This window comes from Anopheles nili, chromosome 3 (genome assembly GCF_943737925.1).
Source record: "Anopheles nili chromosome 3, idAnoNiliSN_F5_01, whole genome shotgun sequence".
In the NCBI taxonomy this organism is placed as follows: domain Eukaryota; kingdom Metazoa; phylum Arthropoda; class Insecta; order Diptera; family Culicidae; genus Anopheles; species Anopheles nili.
Window position 1 is genome coordinate 42,295,664 of NC_071292.1, and position 19,741 is coordinate 42,315,404.

At 39.6% G+C, this 19,741-nt stretch overlaps 2 protein-coding genes across 4 annotated transcripts; one reads left to right on the top strand and one right to left on the bottom strand.

The window, feature by feature from the left end:
• Nucleotides 1-1,173, bottom strand: LOC128724363 (ficolin-2-like). Its single transcript, XM_053818089.1, is given in 2 exon segments — nt 1-130; nt 209-1,173. Coding segments are annotated over 2 exon segments (1,095 nt in total).
• Nucleotides 1,174-5,627: 4,454 nt separating this feature from the next.
• LOC128725533 (catalase) lies at nt 5,628-18,331 on the top strand. Of its 3 annotated transcripts, none has more exons than XM_053819286.1 (2): nt 5,628-5,787; nt 16,545-18,331. In XM_053819286.1, exons 1-2 carry the CDS (start codon nt 5,734-5,736, stop codon nt 18,003-18,005), a joined length of 1,515 nt encoding a protein of 504 aa, XP_053675261.1. In that variant the 5' UTR covers nt 5,628-5,733; the 3' UTR covers nt 18,006-18,331. The 3 variants fall into 3 exon arrangements, with proteins under 3 accessions (XP_053675261.1, XP_053675262.1, XP_053675260.1); XM_053819287.1 differs by lacking the exon at nt 16,545-18,331 and adding an exon at nt 12,440-14,606 and having other exon boundaries at nt 5,628-5,793; XM_053819285.1 differs by lacking the exon at nt 16,545-18,331 and adding an exon at nt 12,437-14,606.
• The last annotated feature ends 1,410 nt before the right edge of the window (nt 18,332-19,741 follow it).

Sequence of the window (19,741 nt, forward strand, 5' to 3'; positions counted from 1 at the left end):
TCATGATGGTTTAGGTCTAATCATCATTTTCGAGGATTGCAAAGAATAGTAATGTCCACGGAATGTTTTCCAAACCATGCCCGTAGCAAACTCTTTAGTCTCCCCTCGTAGGTATTTTCCATTCAGATTGCTGAAAAATAAATACAAATCTTGTGGTTTATTCGCACAAACTAATCTGGTAGTAATGTTTCAACAACGAAAAACGAACCTTGCATGACAATCTTTGTACCACCACGCTCCACAAAATTTGATTGCACAATGTGTCATTGAAATATCATTATCCTTATCAAAGGTAGAAAAATTCATTCCTTTAACAAATCAAAGGGAATCACCAGCCGTTCCCGAATATCCCTCGATATTATTGATGACATACTTCGATGCTTCGTCCCCTATTTCGAATAGATCGTATCTTGCATATGTTTTGTTTCCGTCAAAATCCTCCAACAACACCACCAACTCGTGAGGCCCCGACACCGTTAACTGATAGATGCGATCCAGCCCCAACCAGAACTCTCCATCCAAGTTCCCGAAGCCATTCTTGTACTCCTGCCAGTTACGGTAGAAGTTCGTCGATCCATCAAAACGATGCTGAATCACAATCCACCCACCGTTGTCGTACTCTTGATCACAAAACACAGTTATCGGTTCCTTGAAAGGCTTCTCTGGTCGTATGTGGTACACACCAGATACCGGTATCGGTACCTTATTGCAAGAAGCATACAATCGAGAACGAGATTCACTCAGATCCATGCTCGTCAAGTTGCATCCTTTCAGATGAAGGTATTCCCTGAGCTGATGACCTGTGACAAGGAGTTTCTGCTCGGCTAACACATTCGTGAGATCGTGCTGTATCACGCTGAGATTCTGCCCGATGTGCTTTCCATTCAAGCCAAGTTGATTCACCGTTTCACCAGTTTGCTGCGCAATCCAGGCCAAATGTTCGATGGACTTTACCATGCTATCAATTCTGGAGCTGAGAATGGCGATTTTCTCATCAGTTTCGAGGTGCTTCTCTATGAAATGATGCTCCAGCGTGTTCAGTTTTGTCATGATCAACTCGAATGCAAAACCACTATGAAGCGATACATTCGTAGTTGATAATTCAGATTCACAATTCACTTGAAATACGGCAAGAAAGAATGCCATCACAAATAGAGCACTCTTTCCAGACATGTTGATCACGGCTACAATATTGTGAAACTAAAATACAAGATAGGAAGTTGATCATTGTTATTTTTATGACGCTGGCATAAAATGCGGGAGAATCCCCCTCTGGGAATCACATGTTGCACTATGCAAAAAATCGAAACAAGAATTACGATAGCATCTGCTTATAAAAGGTTACTAATAAAAATAGAAAATATTTTGTTTGTCGCTCCGATTGCAATTGAAATCAGCTTGCTAAAATATTTTCGTTAATGTACTTACTACACTAGCATCATCATTCAACTCCCAGGCACATGGAGGGTTGCAAACTTGTCCAAAATACTCGAAATGCACAATGTGCGTCCTTATCTAAGAACATTAAACTTCTCTTTCCTCTTTGCCCGATTTCATCCGGGCCGATGTTGTTATAAGGACATCTTTCGTTGTTTTTGTTATTTATTTAAGAACGGCCTGGCCGTATTTAGAACACCTTTCGCTCTAATATGTATAAGCGCTAATAAAAACAAAGATAAGGAAACAAGCCACCCTTCTTTCTCTCCAGGTCATGAAGCAAGCTAAACAATTAGCTATACCTCACCTTTTCCAAATTATCTGCACTCCTTCTTTAAAAAATCTATCTTCTCAACCTCCTTTGCTATCACGTCTCTATACTACTCTATCGCCTATCACACAAACGATTAGATTTTATATCGAATCTTCTCTTTCGCATTCAAGCACCTTTTCTGCTTCTACCTTTCTCGTCTGTCGACGAACACGTTTTTACTTGGCTTAAAATGATGAAATTAGAATGGGATATATTTCTACTATCAACACCATCAATCCAAGGAGTTGAAATGCTAGCTCGGCGGTCCATTATTTCTTTGAACGGCTCGAGACTTCGAGAGATATATTATATTTATAAATATTAATGTTTTGTAATAATTGTGTTAACTAGTGTGAATGTTTCCACGCCATCTTTACGATCAATTATGATCAATACTTCAAAAGTGCATTTATCTATCTGCACATCACGGCTGCGTATACTTGCATTTGCATTTGTTAGCAAGGCTCTGACAGTGGATTTTTAAAAAATTGACCGATCTAAGTTTATTCATAACAGCTTCATCTCTGTACTTTGCAGATGCAGTAAACTATCTGAATTTCTGGTTTAACGACAATGATTCAAACGGCTGCAAACACCTTCCTCTTCTTCTTCTTCTTCTCATTCTTTAATCACTCATAGTTGAACACGTCCTGCTGACCCACGTCAGGTCAAAAACCAATTTTAAAGGTCATTCGGTCCATGGCAGCAGACCTAGCAGCACCCAATATCCTGCAGGTCCTGGTCGACTTAAACACCTGGTCGGACAAGAATCTGACATCCTTAACTCACGTTAATATACATCACAGAAGATAGCCCGCCATGCGGTCGATAATACTCGATTTCTCAGAAAGGTGCATCTTCGAATTTCGCCGGTTACGTCATCATTCGACATTACGACCATGTCCCAGGAACCCAGGCTTTAGATATACAATCTTTAATGTTCATCTTAGTCTGTTTTTTTAACTAAGCATAGGTCTAGGCAGCGAATTAGACTCGAAAGGTTCCGGAGGACTGTCATGGCAGCAGAATAGAAACGGACGACCCGGCCCACAAAGTTAGACTTCCCACACGGACAAAGGAGACGTAGTATGCCCAAACATAGGTGAAGTGATGGCGTAGATGCGTCCGCCAAAAAGACGGTTCCGGCTTTTTCTGAAGCGGTCGTAATAATTGATAAGTAAGTAAGTATAGGCTGGCCGAATACATTCATGCGATCAGGAGTACTTTCAACTTTCAAATACTTAAATGCAGAACTATTTTTATCATGATTGGAGATGCTTTCTCATTGCCCTTCCTTGTTGATGTTTATAATTTTCAGATCTTTCACTTGTGCGGGTTACACCAATTGACGGCCAGTTGCAGTGCTGTCTAAATTATTATAATTTGTGAAGCGTTATGAACTGCTCATCTGAGTTTGTTAACAGATGTTGTGTTGTGTATGTTTCAAGAAAACATTATTGTATATCGCGTTTAGTTACGCTCTATTACATACCGCTGTCTCTGATTTGTCCTTAATTCCTCCTCTTGTTGAGATAAGAGATATTGATTTACATAATGATATTTTATAAAGGATAAAAAATTTGCTTCACTAAGTTATTTGTTCACATGACTTCCAAGGATCTTATTTTATAACTCAAAGCTTTGTCGTGCAAGTATTAATCATTTTCGGGTTAGTTGTTCACTCCTAAAAGACTTTAGTGTGCTCTAAACTAACGACTACTGTTAATATTTACTAGTGTTATTTGATGACCTGTTGATGAGAGCACAAAAGAAAAATGGCTAATTATATATTTGTCTTTATATTGCTTTGCAGCTATGTTGGCACCCTTTCTATTTTGAAGAGGCTAATTATTCAGGCTATATATTGAGTTTTGACTAATAGATAACTCTTCTTCTCTTTGTTACCGCTTGTTTTGTTTGTAATTCACGGTACAATGTGAATTTTCAACTCCCTGTGCTCTCTTGTATTAAGCAATAATTAAGAGTAATACTCTACAATCTCAATGAATCGATAGACCGGCAACGAGTGCACATATGTCATAACTCCATATATGATAACTAGGATAATTCACTGTAAAGACCCGGTAAAATACAAAAAAGATTGTTATCCTCGTATGTGAAAAAGAACAAAGGAAGGAGCCGCTACAAAGACAAGGTGTATGAGTTGTACGATAACCTCTGTGTCGTGCAGTAAATTAGACGCCAGCGACAGCGAGAAGTTCCGGTTTGCTTTGGAACAGGTCAAGATCTGTAAGTTAGATTATCATCATATTTATAAATCATAAAAATTATGGTTTTTCAACAAAAAAGAATTACTTTTTACTGTCTATTGTCTAAAAAGAAACAGATCCTTACTGAATTAAGAATGATATATTTTTGGTTCGCGAAGCTTATTTATCACCGTTAAATTTATTTAGCTGAACCTCTATCAAACTGTATATAAAATTTTCAATTTAGAAATGTAATTTGTCTGAACATTTCATAGACCTAGTAAAGACACACAATTAATTTTCGATAGAAGAGAATCTAGTGTTGTTTGTTTAGCTGTGCTTGCTGGTTGTCTAGAATGTAGTAAAAAATTTGTAAACTTGCTCTTGGATAAAATTTATCAATCAATGCTCGATTAATATTAGTAAAGAAACTAAACAACTCAATCAAACTAATTTATCAATCAATGCTCGATTAATATTAGCAAAGAAACTAAACAAAAAAACATTAACACAAAAATATTCAACATATTTCTGTAAGTAAACTAATTGTGTGCTTTTATCAATACATGAAATCTGCAAGCCATAAACGATCCTAAAAACAAGCTTTTCGGGTAATATAAAATATCATTCTAGTTGATTGCGTATATTACGATAACGGTGGAAGAAACATCTGCTTAGTCACGAAATAAATAAAATTTATAAACAACATACGGCTCCATTTTATGGATTTTAAGTTGGTTTTGAGCTGATAGTCCGACTTGTATATGTGCGAATTTTATTCTTATCTAGAACTGCTGTTCCGAATTGAAGTAAATAATACATTAGATTCAAAGTCTCTTTATTCAACCTAGAATCTAATTGTCTCTTATCATTGTAATTTTTTTTATTCCATGGAGAGATAATTTTGGCCAATCGTCGGATTGCTATTTATTTTATTGTTGAGTGAACAATTTTCAAAGACGTAAATCGAAAGTTAAAATATCGCTTTAATTTTCGTCTGCATTTGGATTTTATAAGATCTTTTTTATTCCATGCCAATCTAATATTTCGTGTCTTTGCATGTTAATGGAACAAAAATGTCTGAACAACATAAGCGGACAATAAAAAAAAAGTTCAACAACCGTAAATAATGCATTATTTTCGACAATCCGACCGCTTTATTCCCTCTTGTTTAGATGCAAACAATTTAAGCAAGTTTTCTATGATTTCAATGCTATTTGTATTAGTTCCTTCTTTTTTTCTATTTTCAACCTTCTGGGATGTTTGCAAAATGGGCATTCCATAAAAGAAATAGAGAGCAATTTATAATCATGTCAAAGTTTGAAAAATAAAATAAAATTTCATTTTATTTCTTTCCTAATAAGGTTTTTTTAAAATTGTACATATAAACATATTAGCTTTATCTCAATTGCAAAAATGTAGCAGTATGCAATTCTATTCCAAAAACATTCTATTCCAGAAAAACCATAATCCGAAACCATTTTTGTACGACTTCAAGACATTCGAAACACTTTCTTGAAGCACCCTGTAATGACAGCTGTCAAAAGTCATGGTTTGTTTGTGTACGTATAACCTCAACTCAGTTCAACAACAAACGAAAAATAAATCTACGTCAACTATATATAAGTCCTGTTGCGCTTAGTACCCGTATCGTTGTTTAACTGTGCCTTTCGGTGAGCCACCATCGCTTAAACAGCACTGTTTATAAAGCGACTTTAGCATCGTGAATTATTTGTTCCCAGTGTTGAGACAGTGATCAAGAAAGCAACGAACATGTCGCGCAATCCAGCTGAGAACCAGCTTAACCTGTTCAAGGAAGCCCAAAAGGTAAGGGTGCACATTCGGCCATTTCACCAACGTGTTATCGCAGGCTATATTTGTAAGTGGACTTTGGAAGAAGTTCAACTGTATGTACGTTCCGAGCCGAATCCATTTCCTTTCTTGCTGCTGCCTTTTATAGTTTGTGTTTTGTGTACGCTTGTTATGCATTTATGCCGGTAATGCGCTGATCATCATGAGGTCAGTTTTCCGTGTGGTAGCATCTCGTGAATAGATTGGTGCCGATGTTTTATTTTTCCAAGCAATCGCTAGGCTTTGACCCTTCGATCGTCTGTATGATCAAGAGGAATAATTGCGTAGCAATATTATGCTTAGCCCCGAACCGATCAGTATTATGACTCTCATACGACGCACATTCGTTGATCTTACGAGCGTGATGTCATTGAACGCATAAATCAATGATTAATAGATTAGTAGATAGTAGATATCAAAGTTCCTGATAGAAACAAGTGAATTCATTTTAATACCAATTTAAAAGCTTAAAATGTAGATATGTTGTTCCAAAAAAAAGTTGTAGGATTAATAAAAGCGTAGTGCTACTGGAGTGTTTGTTATTAAAATCAGTTTTTTTTCGAAAGTATTTAAAATATTAAAGTTATAGGTATTGGAATTATATCTCCTGTCGCTTTGCGACACAAAAGTGAAAGAAGTTCGTGGTTTAGATTTTTTAATATTATTATATATTTCATCATTGCATTCGAGATGTGCCTCTCGATGTATCATTCTCCAGTAGTAATGCAAATATTTCATCAAATGCAAACAATTCCTTATCGAGTGGTCGACAATGAGCATGTTTCAACTGTTTGCCTTACGTTTTGTGCGCTTTTTATTTAGTCTCAGTTATTTGACTCACCGTAACGCCATGTCACTATCGTAACTGCCGCCTCGTCGATGAGAATGATTTGCAAATTTTTGCACCACAAGTCGTGAATCTATTAGTGGCTAAGCTTAGAGTGGTGTAGGTACTAGTTCCGGTTCGATGGCGTTTTGCAACAACGGCCAAAGAATATTGCATGCAAAAGCATAATCAATTTGAAAGCTCTATTTCATTTCAATTAAAACCCAGTGCGACGGATTCACGCCCGTTTCACATCGACGGGCAAGAAGTTCGAAGTGGTTATTATATCAAGTTTCATATTTGTTTATTGGGCCGGCTGGCTACTATTTGTTGACCCTCAACCGAATATCAGCACTTTTGTAAATGTTGGCAGCAAGCAAGTAAATGAAATTGGCAATTAATTATGGTCATTAGCTCGAGTGGACATAGCATGTAGCGCACAATGATCATAATTCGTGTGTTTGAAAGAAACAAATTTAACTGTTCCATTCATACTTTGCATCTTAAAACATTGATTATTGATACTTTTGCACCCTGAAACATGATTAGTGATCCATCAGAATGGTGGTGTTAGAATACCATTCATGATCATCTATCATCTCACGCCTGCAAAAATAATCGACGCAAAACATTAACACCACCCATTACGATCGTCTATTATGTCTCTCGTGCTACCTTCACCGCAAAGATTAAGCAGCGTATCCCTTCGCTAAGTCATGCCTGCATCCGTCGTGTCAATTAGCGGCTAAGGGTGGTGAAACGTGAGACACTAGACACCAAGTTGTCCGAGTGCATGTACTGCCCGCAGTTTTGTCTTACTGTCTTGCTTACAGAATAGAATGATGTTACCTTAGAATAGCACAAATCAAGCAACATTCGTTCCGTGTACCGCTGAGACGATTTCACAACCTCAGCCGCTTCTGTATGTGGGTCATCTTTTTCTATCGATTATCGTTTTGTTCTAAACACTGTCGTTGCTCCATCTATTACGGATGGTTGGAAGGAGGAAAAAAGCATTAAATACTGGCCTGACCTTACGTCGAGGCGTAGCGCCGGTGCCTTGCAACCCGGTGATGCATGTTTTGACAGCTATTAAATCGTCATAAAAACACGCACTGGACAATGTCCAGCGGGAGATAATTATGGCCGCCGAACCATGGCCGCCGGGGATTGGATGGGAAGAGAGGACGATCTGATCAGGTGGAAAATAATTACACACACCACAATTTATCTAGATCGTGGTTTTACGTGAGCAGCTTGAAGATGTTGCCTGATATGAACGCTACCTTCCTTCGACGCTGGCAATCGAGCCAATGTCTCGATGGAGTTTCATGCCATCGTCTCATCCCCGGTTCAATTTTGATGCCAAAGTTCCCTGCGTATCTGTACGTGACCGAGTATCGCAAGTTGATACAGTATGCGCACGGCTTTTTGCGCCGGTTTCGTTATCAATCTTTTGATAAGACGACAGTTGTTGAGCCTCTTGAGATTACGCGAGAAATTACGCGGCATCTGACATAACATACCCCTCAGAGAGGCATTGTTTGTAAGCTTTTCTCAGCGCTATAAGAAACGGTATATTTTTGCAGCAGTGACAATACGATTTTGTATTTTTGAAGTCCTTCCCCTGTCTCGTACATTAATCACATGAGCGTTGGTTTAATGATGGAACTGAAAAGGATGCCCTCCATTGTGGGGGGTTGTCCTTGAAGCTCGTACGGTCAAGAGTTCCAATCTTGCCCGACATGAGGTAGCGCTAGGTTGTCAAATTGTAGCCAGAAACAAATGGCTGGAATACCGTATCAAAGTGTTGCGCTTTAATGCTTGACCTACGGGTGATTGCTTTGCCTTCAATTTTATAGCGTTTGCGATACGTTATCAGCGAATCGGCAAATTTTGGTAAAAATGTTCATTGAGTAGAATATTTGGACAACAACCCAACATCTGTGTTAACATGTAAATTTCGTCGACGAAATCACTTCCTGCTGAGCTTATGTATTGCAGGATTTCTATTGCGATAAGTTTATTTATTTGTTTGCTATTTATTTTTAGTATTTTTGTGGCAAGTTGTTTGTTTTTTATCAATTGCATTTTAATCAACTGTGAATGTCAAAAAGTTAATGTAATGGCAACGTGAAATCAAGTATGATAATGAATCCACACTCGATTGTGTTGTAGCTCGAACAAAGATGCAACAATCAAAGTGTGCGTGGAAGTAAGGAAGCAAAACAACTGCTTTATCAATCCATTGTTGCTAAATTTGAGCTTGTTATGTTATCTGATTTGCTGCATGAGAATAATTAAAAACATTTGCAGACACTCTTCATTCTCAGGAATACACAGCAATGCCTTTACAAGTATGCTGTAACTTGGATAGAAACTTGTCATTTCTCGGATTAATGTAATGTTATTTCGAAAAAAAAAATCCCCACTATAGTAGAACAAAACTAAGAAGCTTATATGCAGGTCGCTCGATTGACCATTATGAAGTAAAAGTGCAGGTCGCTCGAAGCCGTTAAGTAAAAAATGAGTTCTTACGAAATTGCGTATGTGGCAAGGAGAGTTCCCACGTACGGTTGAGATATTCCGACATCAAAACAAGTTTTTGGTATATTGCCAACATTCAATTTACAGTCAATATTGCATTTCATATAACACTAACGTTAATCAATACATACATAGATTTCAAATGTACACTTCATATGCATATTTTCGAACACATTACTTTGACACCATTTTTTTTCATATGATTTAATTTTTCGAATGAACTGATCGCTGGAAGTTGGCATTGAGTTTCATTTTGCGTAACATTTGCATTTTTTTGTCGTAACAAAGTCGCTTCTAATACGCGCACCTATCTCAATTAGTTTCAACTGTCGATTCTTCTTCCGTGTCGCAGAAGGTGTACATGCGACCGCTCATTTTGCGAAAGTGGGCGAAAACTGTTTACTAGCGCAAACTCTGCGATGAAATGCATTAACCGGACGCGCATGCCCATATGCCCTTGGCTGGCAACGTTCCTTCTGGGCTTACGTTGGAGCTAATGGAAAGCAGGAAAACAACATATTGAACGTATTGCCACCGTTTCTTCTTTCGTCTGGAGGAAACACATAACCAGCACATCTCTTGAAAACTAAGTACGACCGGTTATTTACCGGCAAAAAAAAATCACAAACCGGTACCAGACGAGCTTTTTGCGTGGTTTGTTCCATTATTTTCCATCCGGTGACATACCACGACTTAAGTGCTATTATTCGCTTGAGTTTACCTTCAATGGTTTTGATAATCTAACGAAACAAATATTCTAGCTGAGGTTTTATATCTATGTCTTGATGCTAAATTCTAAAGTTTATAAAACGGTTGCATAACCCCGCCAACTTACTCGATAAGATAAGTAAACTTTAAAATCGTATGACATCCACATTTTACTTGGCAAAAGAAAAAAAACTCATTCCCAAATAGACTCAACTTACGTGGTTACCAAGTGAGTTGTTGTTTTGGTTTTTTTAGAAGTAACGGTCTGATAAGATAAAGCTATACCGTGATGTTGCAATTTTTCGTGATACGTTTTGCATCTTTTTTAACTGTAATCTACTCATAAAATTTTGTTAGCGCAATGATTGTAAAACGATGATCTAAAGATGAACCATGGTTGTTTTGCAGATTTACGTTAACTCTTGTTGTTTCGCTTTTTGTGTTGCTATCGATTTTAATTATGTTTGTTTCGTTATACTATGTGTCGCTTTCTTACACGCCGGTTTTTATATCTCGATTTGAAGCCGACGGCTAGCTGCCATGATAACAGCACAACAACAAAATAGTGCACCAATATCAGAAACATTTTGATTGTAGATAAAATATGATAAGAGCCAGCTTAAAGATTTACAAAACAAAACACGAAATGACTTCAATATAATTTTAATCTCATTTGTTACGGACAAAATGATTCGTTTTATCATAAGTTTTTGAGATTATTATTCTACTTTTTATTGTATGTGTTAATATACTATATGCTTTATGAATGCAACAGGTAGCTGCTAACACAACTATTTTTACTAACATTTCATTCTCTGTTGCGGTGTGCAAATGATCTCAATCGAACAAAGGCGAAGTGAAAATATTATTATATCTTTTTTCAAGTTATCATGTTTTCCATTTTTCCGGTCTGTTTGACCATTCCAAGGTCAAACGCCCTGCAAAACATTAACTGGTCTTGGTCTTGGGAGGAACGAACCTCTCGAGAATCGTGCCGGTTGGTGCGTTCTGTTACTATTCCCCACACTTATTCAAAGCTCCATGCCACTAAAGGAGAAATGAAGGTTGTATTAATAAACCACAATATTAGTATAAAATTATTGGCAATGATTTGTTTCGAGGAAAAATACCCTTTGTTCCAGAATGACTCATATTTTTAATTTGATTGTTATAATCAAGCCACGATTTGATGCTGTTTTATTCCACCGGTGCTGCAGGCCGTATTCAATTTAAAAAATGGTATAACTCTTTATACTTACACCTTTAGCTGTAGATTCGAATTCACAGCGATAAACATTATTTTTTTATTCAATAGTTTTTTTATCCCTCACCACAAAATAACCGTTGGTTCTAAGAGCTAATTTTTGTTTGCACTTTTTCGCGACAAAAAGGACTTATCGTAAGGCTCTAATTTGTTCGGGCTATTTTGTAACACTTTTCCCCTCGTTCCATGCCCTAACACTGAGCGGTGAATGTCTTGGGCAATTCACGATCGTATGCCATTCGAAAGTAACGCAAACGCTGCTCCATCGAGGGGAACCCACGGTTTCGTTTCGTTAACGCACCTGAAATTTATTTGGGTCAACCGTTGGTGTTTTTGTTACGTTTCGACCGCTTCGGTTAGTCGCACTTTCGAGCTGATGAGCCAGACAAGATCGGGGCAAGTAAGAAAACGTGATGCAGATACGGAATTTTTGCCCTACCCCCGAGCACCTCGGAGGCATGTCCAGTACATTTCCCATGCACGTTTAGTTGATTTCAATACAGAACTAACACGGCAAAGCAAATGGTTGAAAGGGTAGAGCAAAACTGTTGGTCTGAGAGCAACAAAAATTGACTATGTATTTTGACTTCTTGTGGGTTAACTACTTTACGCACCTATTCAAAGCTACTGGTAAAGCGAAAGTTCGTTTTCATGGTTTTTAAAGGGTGATCTTAGATTAAAAAAGGTCAACGATCGGAGCTTTAAACATCTTGATAGCAGACTTAAAGTATCGGAATATGATTCCTTTTAGTAGTTATTACTTATTATTTCCCATTCAAAAACATTATTATTATTATAAAGACTAAAGTCGACCAGGTGATCGTGAAACGCCAGCGTCGGAAATGAATTACGCAACATTTTCATCTTCCATGTAGGAAACACATTGTCTTGCTACAATGAATGTGACTATCTCCCTGCGTATGGGAGAGAAAAATCGCTAAGCATGACTAGCCGCGAAAGCATGAAATAACAATCAATTTGAGCAAGATGGGAAACATGTTTATCTGCTCTAAAGACGTTTGAGAGATGACTACGGATCACAAAGCCTTAAACAAAAAGTGTTTTGATGATGAACGACGAGAATGTTGGTTAAATTGTGCATGTGTGTAACTCGTAACATTATCTTATCGCATTTTAATATAAGAGCTTACGAAAGCTAGAAGTTGCGTATAGCTTCAGGTTACGTGTCGTCCGCATTGCTACGCATAATTGGGTGATCGACGGTTGTTCTGAGCTGCTAGAATGGCTGGTTGATCAGCAGATGTATAATATCATTGCAGGAGAAGGTAACGGCTACGACTAGCCATGGTGCACCGGTTGGCACGAAGTCAGCCGCGCTTACGGTCGGTCCTCGTGGACCGGTCCTGCTCCAGGATGTCCACCTGATCGACGAGCTGGCGCACTTTGATCGCGAGCGCATTCCGGAGCGCGTAGTGCACGCTAAGGGTGCCGGCGCTTTCGGTTACTTTGAGGTCACCCATGACGTGACGAAGTACTGCGCCGCCAAATTTCTGAACACCGTAGGCAAGAAGACGCCTTTGGCGGTCCGTTTCTCCACCGTCGCTGGTGAGACTGGTTCCGCAGATACGGTGCGTGATCCTCGCGGTTTCGCCGTCAAGTTCTACACTGAGGATGGTATTTGGGATATGGTGGGCAACAACACGCCCATCTTCTTCATCCGTGACCCGGTCATGTTCCCGAGCTTCATCCACACGCAGAAGCGCAACCCAGCGACCCATCTGAAGGATCCGGACATGTTCTGGGACTTCATCTCGCTCCGCGCCGAGACAATGCACCAAACGCTGTTCCATTTCTCGGACCGTGGCATTCCGGATGGTTACCGATTCATGAACGGCTATGGTTCGCACACCTACAAGCTTATCAACGCCGAAGGCAAGCCAGTGTACTGCAAATTCCACTTCAAGTGTAACCAAGGAATCAAGAATATGGACCCGGCTCGTGCCGATGAGCTGTCTGGTTCCGATCCGGACTACGCAATCCGTGATCTGTATAACGCGATCGCAAAGAAGGACTTCCCAAGCTGGACGCTGAAGATCCAGGTTATGACCTTCGAACAGGCCGAAAAGGTTCCGTATCATCCGTATGACCTAACCAAGGTTTGGCCGCAGGCTGATTTCCCGCTCATCCCAGTCGGTCGCATGGTGCTCGACCGCAATCCGGCCAACTACTTCGCCGAGGTGGAACAAGCCGGATACTCGCCGTCGCATTTGGTGCCTGGAATTGAACCGTCCCCGGACAAGATGTTGCAGGCGCGTCTCTTCGCGTACGATGACACTCACCGTCATCGCATCGGTGCAAACTATTTGATGATTCCTGTCAATTGCCCGTACAAGGTGGGAACTCGTGTGGCCAACTATCAGCGCGACGGACCGATGAATTCCACCGACAACCAGGCCGGTGCTCCGAACTACTTCCCGAACTCGTTCAGCGGACCTCAGCCGTGTCCTCGTGCGCATAAGCTACAAAATTCCGAGCTGAAGGTGTCGTCCGATGTGTACCGCTACGAGTCGGGTGATGAGGACAATTACACCCAAGCGACCGCATTCTATCGCCGCGTGCTGGATGACGCTGGCCGCAAACGGCTGGTCAACAATATTGTTGTGCACCTGAAAAATGCCTCGCCGCATCTGCAGGAGCGTGCGGTCAAGAGCTTTGCCTTGGTGGACAGTGATCTCGGACGTCAGCTTACTGAGGGCCTGAAACTGCATCGCACTGCCAGCCTTTAAAGAGACCAACCAAGCACGATCAATTGGACTGTTGCGCTCAGACAGACGACCTTACCCCGTGAAGTGTGGAGATATTTAGTCTAGAACGCATCGCCTACATGGCAACAGTTTGCAAAATGGTTGATTTTCTATACACGCTAGAACACGAGACGGAACGCTATATTATGCTTTATTTTCAATACGGGTACTAAATAATCTATTGATGAAACAATATACACAATACTGGTCAATTGGTGCATAATTAGAAAAAAACCGACGATTTATTTCGCTTTTGGGGTTAAAATATCACTGCATGCGAAAGCTACTTGCCGTTTGGATGCAACGTTCAACAATACGTTTCGATATTGCGGTGCATTCAATTGCAAACAAACTGTTTCGCCCAAATTTGCTTTGAAGATTCACATCTTGCACCATGTACTCCGTATGCATCCTCGCTCTTCCATCTTGCTCTTGAATGGGACATATGATATGTGTCCTTGAGTTGCCAAAATCCAAGAAGCGAAAATAAGTCATCCGATACATTGATTGCAATTGAGCAGAAAGAAAGTGAAAACAACACCATCATTTTTGCAATCGAATAAGCTGAACGACTTCATGTTGTGTCGCAATCACAAATATTTTAAGCCTCTAACGTTGCATTTATTAGATTTGACGATAAAAAATTGTTTTACGTTAAAAAATTGTTGTTATTTATATAAGCATATAATAAATGATGCTATAAGCACATGTATGTTTATGTTTTGCTTTATTTCTTTTTCCATTCGCTTATGTACAATAATGTTTGCCATCTGTATGCAAGTGTAGCCTATTTTGTCTTCATTATTGTTGAAAATATATGGCTTCTTTTAGTTTATCATTATCATTGTATTCAATTTTCTCTTCTGCAACAATTATTCATCGGATGGGATTTTTTTCTTTCGCAAAAAAACGAATCCTTGATCTAGCATAGATTCGACAATCCTTTTCGCTTTACGCCCTACCTACATACAGTATGTTTTACGATTAGAAACGCATTTTCCTTGTGATATGTTTGTCAACATTCTTTATTCCTATGCTTCCTCGCATGATATACTTTACTACTTTAATGATAGTAACGATTTAGGGATAATAACGTGTTAACGTGATACTTTAATGATAGTAACGTGTTAGGGAAACATCATTTATCGATAAATCATTTAAACCTTTCATGACTGCATGAATGAACTCCGTAGCTGCATAACTTCTTAAGAATTTAGAATTTTAAGTATTAGTTTTAACTTTTACAAAGATAAAAATGCAGGGTGATGTGGAATTATTAGTGACTCTATTTAGTACATGCTGCTTGCTGTAAAGCAACCTAACACCTTTTCACACCTGTTACAATAATTCACTTTATTTGCAAATGATAATTAAACATTTTAAGTTCAGTCAACAACAGCGATCACATGTTCGGATGAAATAAAATGCCCAACACTAAAATGTATGCAAAACGAATCGAACACGATTTTTGAAAACAATTTGACTGATCGTTAAATCGTAAATTTTTGCGAACGTGATATTTACATGAATTTAAAAGTATATTTTTTTCTAATGCACACCCTCACTGCTTAACAATTCTACGGATTTTTACAAATTATTTAGAATACATGCAATTATGAATCACAAACCACCCATGCTTCACGAGCAAAACCACAATGCGATGGAACGATGTCCACTCCAGAGGAAATGATCTTCTCGCTTGCGATCGTTGTTGTTCACTGCGTGTCGTAATACTGAATGCGAGCATCGATTGCAAGGTTTACCTCAAGCTCTACCAAAATCCATCTGACATTAGTAGACCATAAATGCTTGGTCATAAAACTGTTTTTGCTAAAATTATACTCACTATCTCGTTGTTATTGTCCAACTGACCTTCTAATAAAAATACCGTCCTTTATGATGATAAGATAATATTTGGCTGTAGCGATTTGAAGCAACACGTGTAGCCGTTGCCTGATCTTATAATCGGTGTACATCTGTGTAAAAAAATGACAAAAACGGCTTAGGGGTTAAATTCTAAATTCGCTCTATTATAAGAAGCTTTTCTTGTTGTCGTGTCTTGTCGGTGTTGCTGGTTAGCTCAGCAATTTTGCATTAAGACCTTTGCTTTGCAGATTTTTTATGCGAATAATTTATGGTGTCGTAAAACTTTTCCTCTTCGGGTTATACATTTTGTGTGATTAAAATTATTTCATACACCACGAGTGCCGTGCGTGGAGTTCATGTGATAACCGTAAAACAATAAGGAAAATATAATCTCATAGCATTAAATACATGCCTTTTTTGTCTTGTCATTTCTTTGGTTCTATCGTAAATGCTTAGCTGTTGCAAAAACGAAAACCCAAACCATTTCCGAGCAATATTGTATACGGTAACTGAGCTATTATTTATATTTTGTGGTCTGGTTACATTCGCTAATGGTATTTTAGAAAATTTTCCAATATATTTTTTATTTTTACTCCAATGTTCTATTTTAATTTATTAAAATTTGGAGATTCGCTATTCGGTGTTATTTTTAAAAATAAGGTGTAGTTTAGCTTATCTTATCTCAACTTTATCATTTCGCTAATGCAGCCGATTTTGACCTATTTCTTCTGTTCTCTACTTTACCGGTTTATTGCAGGATAAGGTGACGGCAACCACCAGCCATGGGGCACCGGTTGGTACGAAGACGGCCTCGCAGACTGTCGGCCCACGTGGCCCGGTCCTACTCCAGGACGTGCATCTTATCGACGAGCTGGCGCACTTTGATCGCGAGCGAATTCCGGAGCGCGTAGTGCACGCTAAGGGAGCCGGCGCCTTCGGCTACTTCGAGGTCACTAATGACATCACGAAGTACTGCGCCGCTAAGTTGTTTGAGAAGGTTGGCAAGAAGACGCCGTTGGCGGTTCGTTTCTCCACCGTTGGTGGTGAAAGCGGATCTGCTGATACGGCGCGTGATCCTCGCGGATTTGCCGTCAAGTTCTACACCGACGATGGCGTGTGGGATATGGTGGGCAACAACACGCCCATCTTCTTCCTTCGCGATCCCGTCTTGTTCCCGAGCTTCATCCACACGCAGAAGCGCAACCCGGCGACGCATCTGAAGGATCCGGACATGTTCTGGGACTTCATTTCGCTCCGTCCCGAGACGACGCACCAAGTGTTGTTCTTGTTTGCGGACCGTGGCATTCCCGACGGTTACCGATTCATGAATGGCTACGGTTCACACACGTTCAAGCTGGTTAACGCCGATGGCAAGCCGGTGTACTGCAAATTCCACTTCAAAACGGATCAGGGTATCAAGAACTTGGATACGGCTCGGGCCGATGATTTATCTGGTTCCGATCCGGATTATAGCATTCGCGATTTGTACAACGCAATTGCTAAGAAGGACTTCCCAAGCTGGACGCTGAAGATCCAGGTCATGACCTTCGAGCAAGCCGAGAAGGTTGTGTTCAATCCCTTCGATCTGACCAAGATTTGGCCGCAGGCTGAGTTCCCGCTCATCCCCGTCGGTCGCATGGTGCTCGACCGCAACCCGACCAACTACTTCGCCGAGGTTGAACAGGCCGCTTTCGCACCTAATCATCTGGTGCCCGGAATCGAACCATCCCCGGACAAGATGTTGCAGGCGCGCCTGTTCGCGTACGCCGATACGCACCGTCATCGCGTTGGCGCGAACTATTTGATGCTCCCTGTCAATTGCCCCTACCGGGTAGCTACGCGTAATTTCCAGCGCGATGGACCGATGAACTCAACCGACAACCAAGGCGGCGCTCCGAACTACTTCCCGAACTCGTTCAGCGGTCCGCAAACTTGTCCGCGTGCCCACAAACTGCAGAACCCTCCCATGCAGGCGTCGGGCGATGTTAACAGGTTCGAGTCGGGAGATGAGGACAACTTCTCGCAGGCAACCGTATTCTATCGCCGCGTGCTGGATGACGCCGGTCGTAAGCGCCTGGTGAGCAACATTGTGGGACACTTGAGAAACGCTTCACCGTTCCTGCAGGAGCGCGCAGTCAAGAACTTTGCGATGGTTGATGCGGATTTCGGACGCCAGCTTTCGGAGGGATTGAAGCTGCAACGCTCTGCTAACCTGTAAGAATGGGGAGGGGGCAACAAGAGATCAACTCTTGTCCGTCACGATCCATTACTAAGCGTTCGATCACGCGCTGTAATATCGCACACGTTTTTTGTGCGATCGAGCGAACATTCCGAGGCGCACGTCAATATCAGAAATCATTTCCCAAAACCCATTTACGATGCTGGAGGGCTGTATTGTTTTCTTGTATTTTTGGTTTTGTTTGTTCTGCGTTTCATTCCCAAATGCATCACTACTACTTCAGAGCGGCAATATTTCGCACACGGATGTCAAACGCTCGTTTATCTTGTTATTTTTGTAATCTATTTCAATAAAAAAAGAAGAAAAATCAATATTTGTTTTTTCCTTGAAGCATCGATGAAACGGTTCGCATGTTGCCTGCATTGTCCCCATTGAAATGGACACGACCTATGCCTGGAGTAAGTAAGAAAGATTATTTTGTGTAAACAAGCATTTTCTTATCAAATTTGGTCAAGCACCAAAAGCTTGCCATCAGTGGCACGTTTTGCAGGACATGACCTATGCCTGGTGCCAACAAGAAAATTTATGTCGTGTAAACAAGAATTTTCTTATCAAATTTAGTCATTTCTTTATTTCAAGAACATCTGTCTTCGCAAGACAATTTAACAATCGTATGGTTTATTGAAGGCTTTCGTGCACGGACTGCTTTGAACAGTTGCTGTTGTTATATACCCAAATGCTAGTGCAATGATATGTAAATTCTGAATTGGTAGAATATGTACTCTGGCATAAATTCCAATATCAGTTATACATTAGTTTTTCTAAGAATGATTTTTAAAAGATTTAATACTCAGCTCTCTTTCTATTTTCTTTTTGTTACTCTTTTATCTTGCCATTCTTTGATATCGTTAGGGACATCCTTTGCGTGACAAAAACGTGACCGTAAATGAAACAAGCATGTTAAAGAGCACAACGCACGAATTCATGTTTTTAAAAAATTGCCTCGAATACAATTCGCATATAGGGGAAAGAGATTCAAGCATTCATTTTAATGGAATGATTTCTTAGCAATTGGTGAGAATTAGTCAGAGGACTTTGAGCTATATATAATTAAAGGGGTCGATGCTAGGAATAAGCGTGATCTATAACAAAAATGATAAGTGCACATATAATATATATTCATCACAAATAAGCATCCTAAATCCAGTTAGTATTTACTATGCTACTATACTGTAACACGACAAAAATGATCAGAATAATGCTCAAGTTATATTTCCTTATTGAGTTTATTGTTCAAATTTTTATTATTCGAATTTGCACGACTAAAGTGTTCATATGAATGGCATAACCGCATTGTGGTGTAAGTTGAGAAATATGTCTGAAGTGCTACCGAAAAATCGAAAAATCTTGTTTGATGATTGTGATTGCGTAGTATGAGATGATTGAGAATGATCTTGTTCTCAAATTATGCATTTTACGTGTTCAAAATTTTCAATTCTTTCTCACCAGGACCTTAATAAAATCTTCAGATCAGAATTTAAAATTAGAAATAATTCATCTAGTGATAAAGAACGGTCTTTTTAGGCCGTAAAATATTGACGACAGTGTGTAGTTTATATTATTATCTCGAGAATTGGCTTTAAGTAATGTAGATTTTTATATATTTAACTAACGCGCTCGTTTCCGTCATTCGAAAATTGCAAAATTCAATTACTCAATAACGTGTTTATACATCTGTGTAACTTCTCGACTTTAAACCTGTCAGACTGTCCATT

Bases quoted from the DNA above. Each gene is read 5' to 3' on its own strand.
- LOC128725533 (XM_053819287.1), top strand. From the start codon at position 5,734: ATGTCGCGCAATCCAGCTGAGAACCAGCTTAACCTGTTCAAGGAAGCC. The intron at 5,794-12,439 runs GTGCACATTCGG...TCATTGCAGGAG, and splicing joins AGGAAGCCCAAAAGGTAAGG to AAGGTAACGGCTACGACTAG.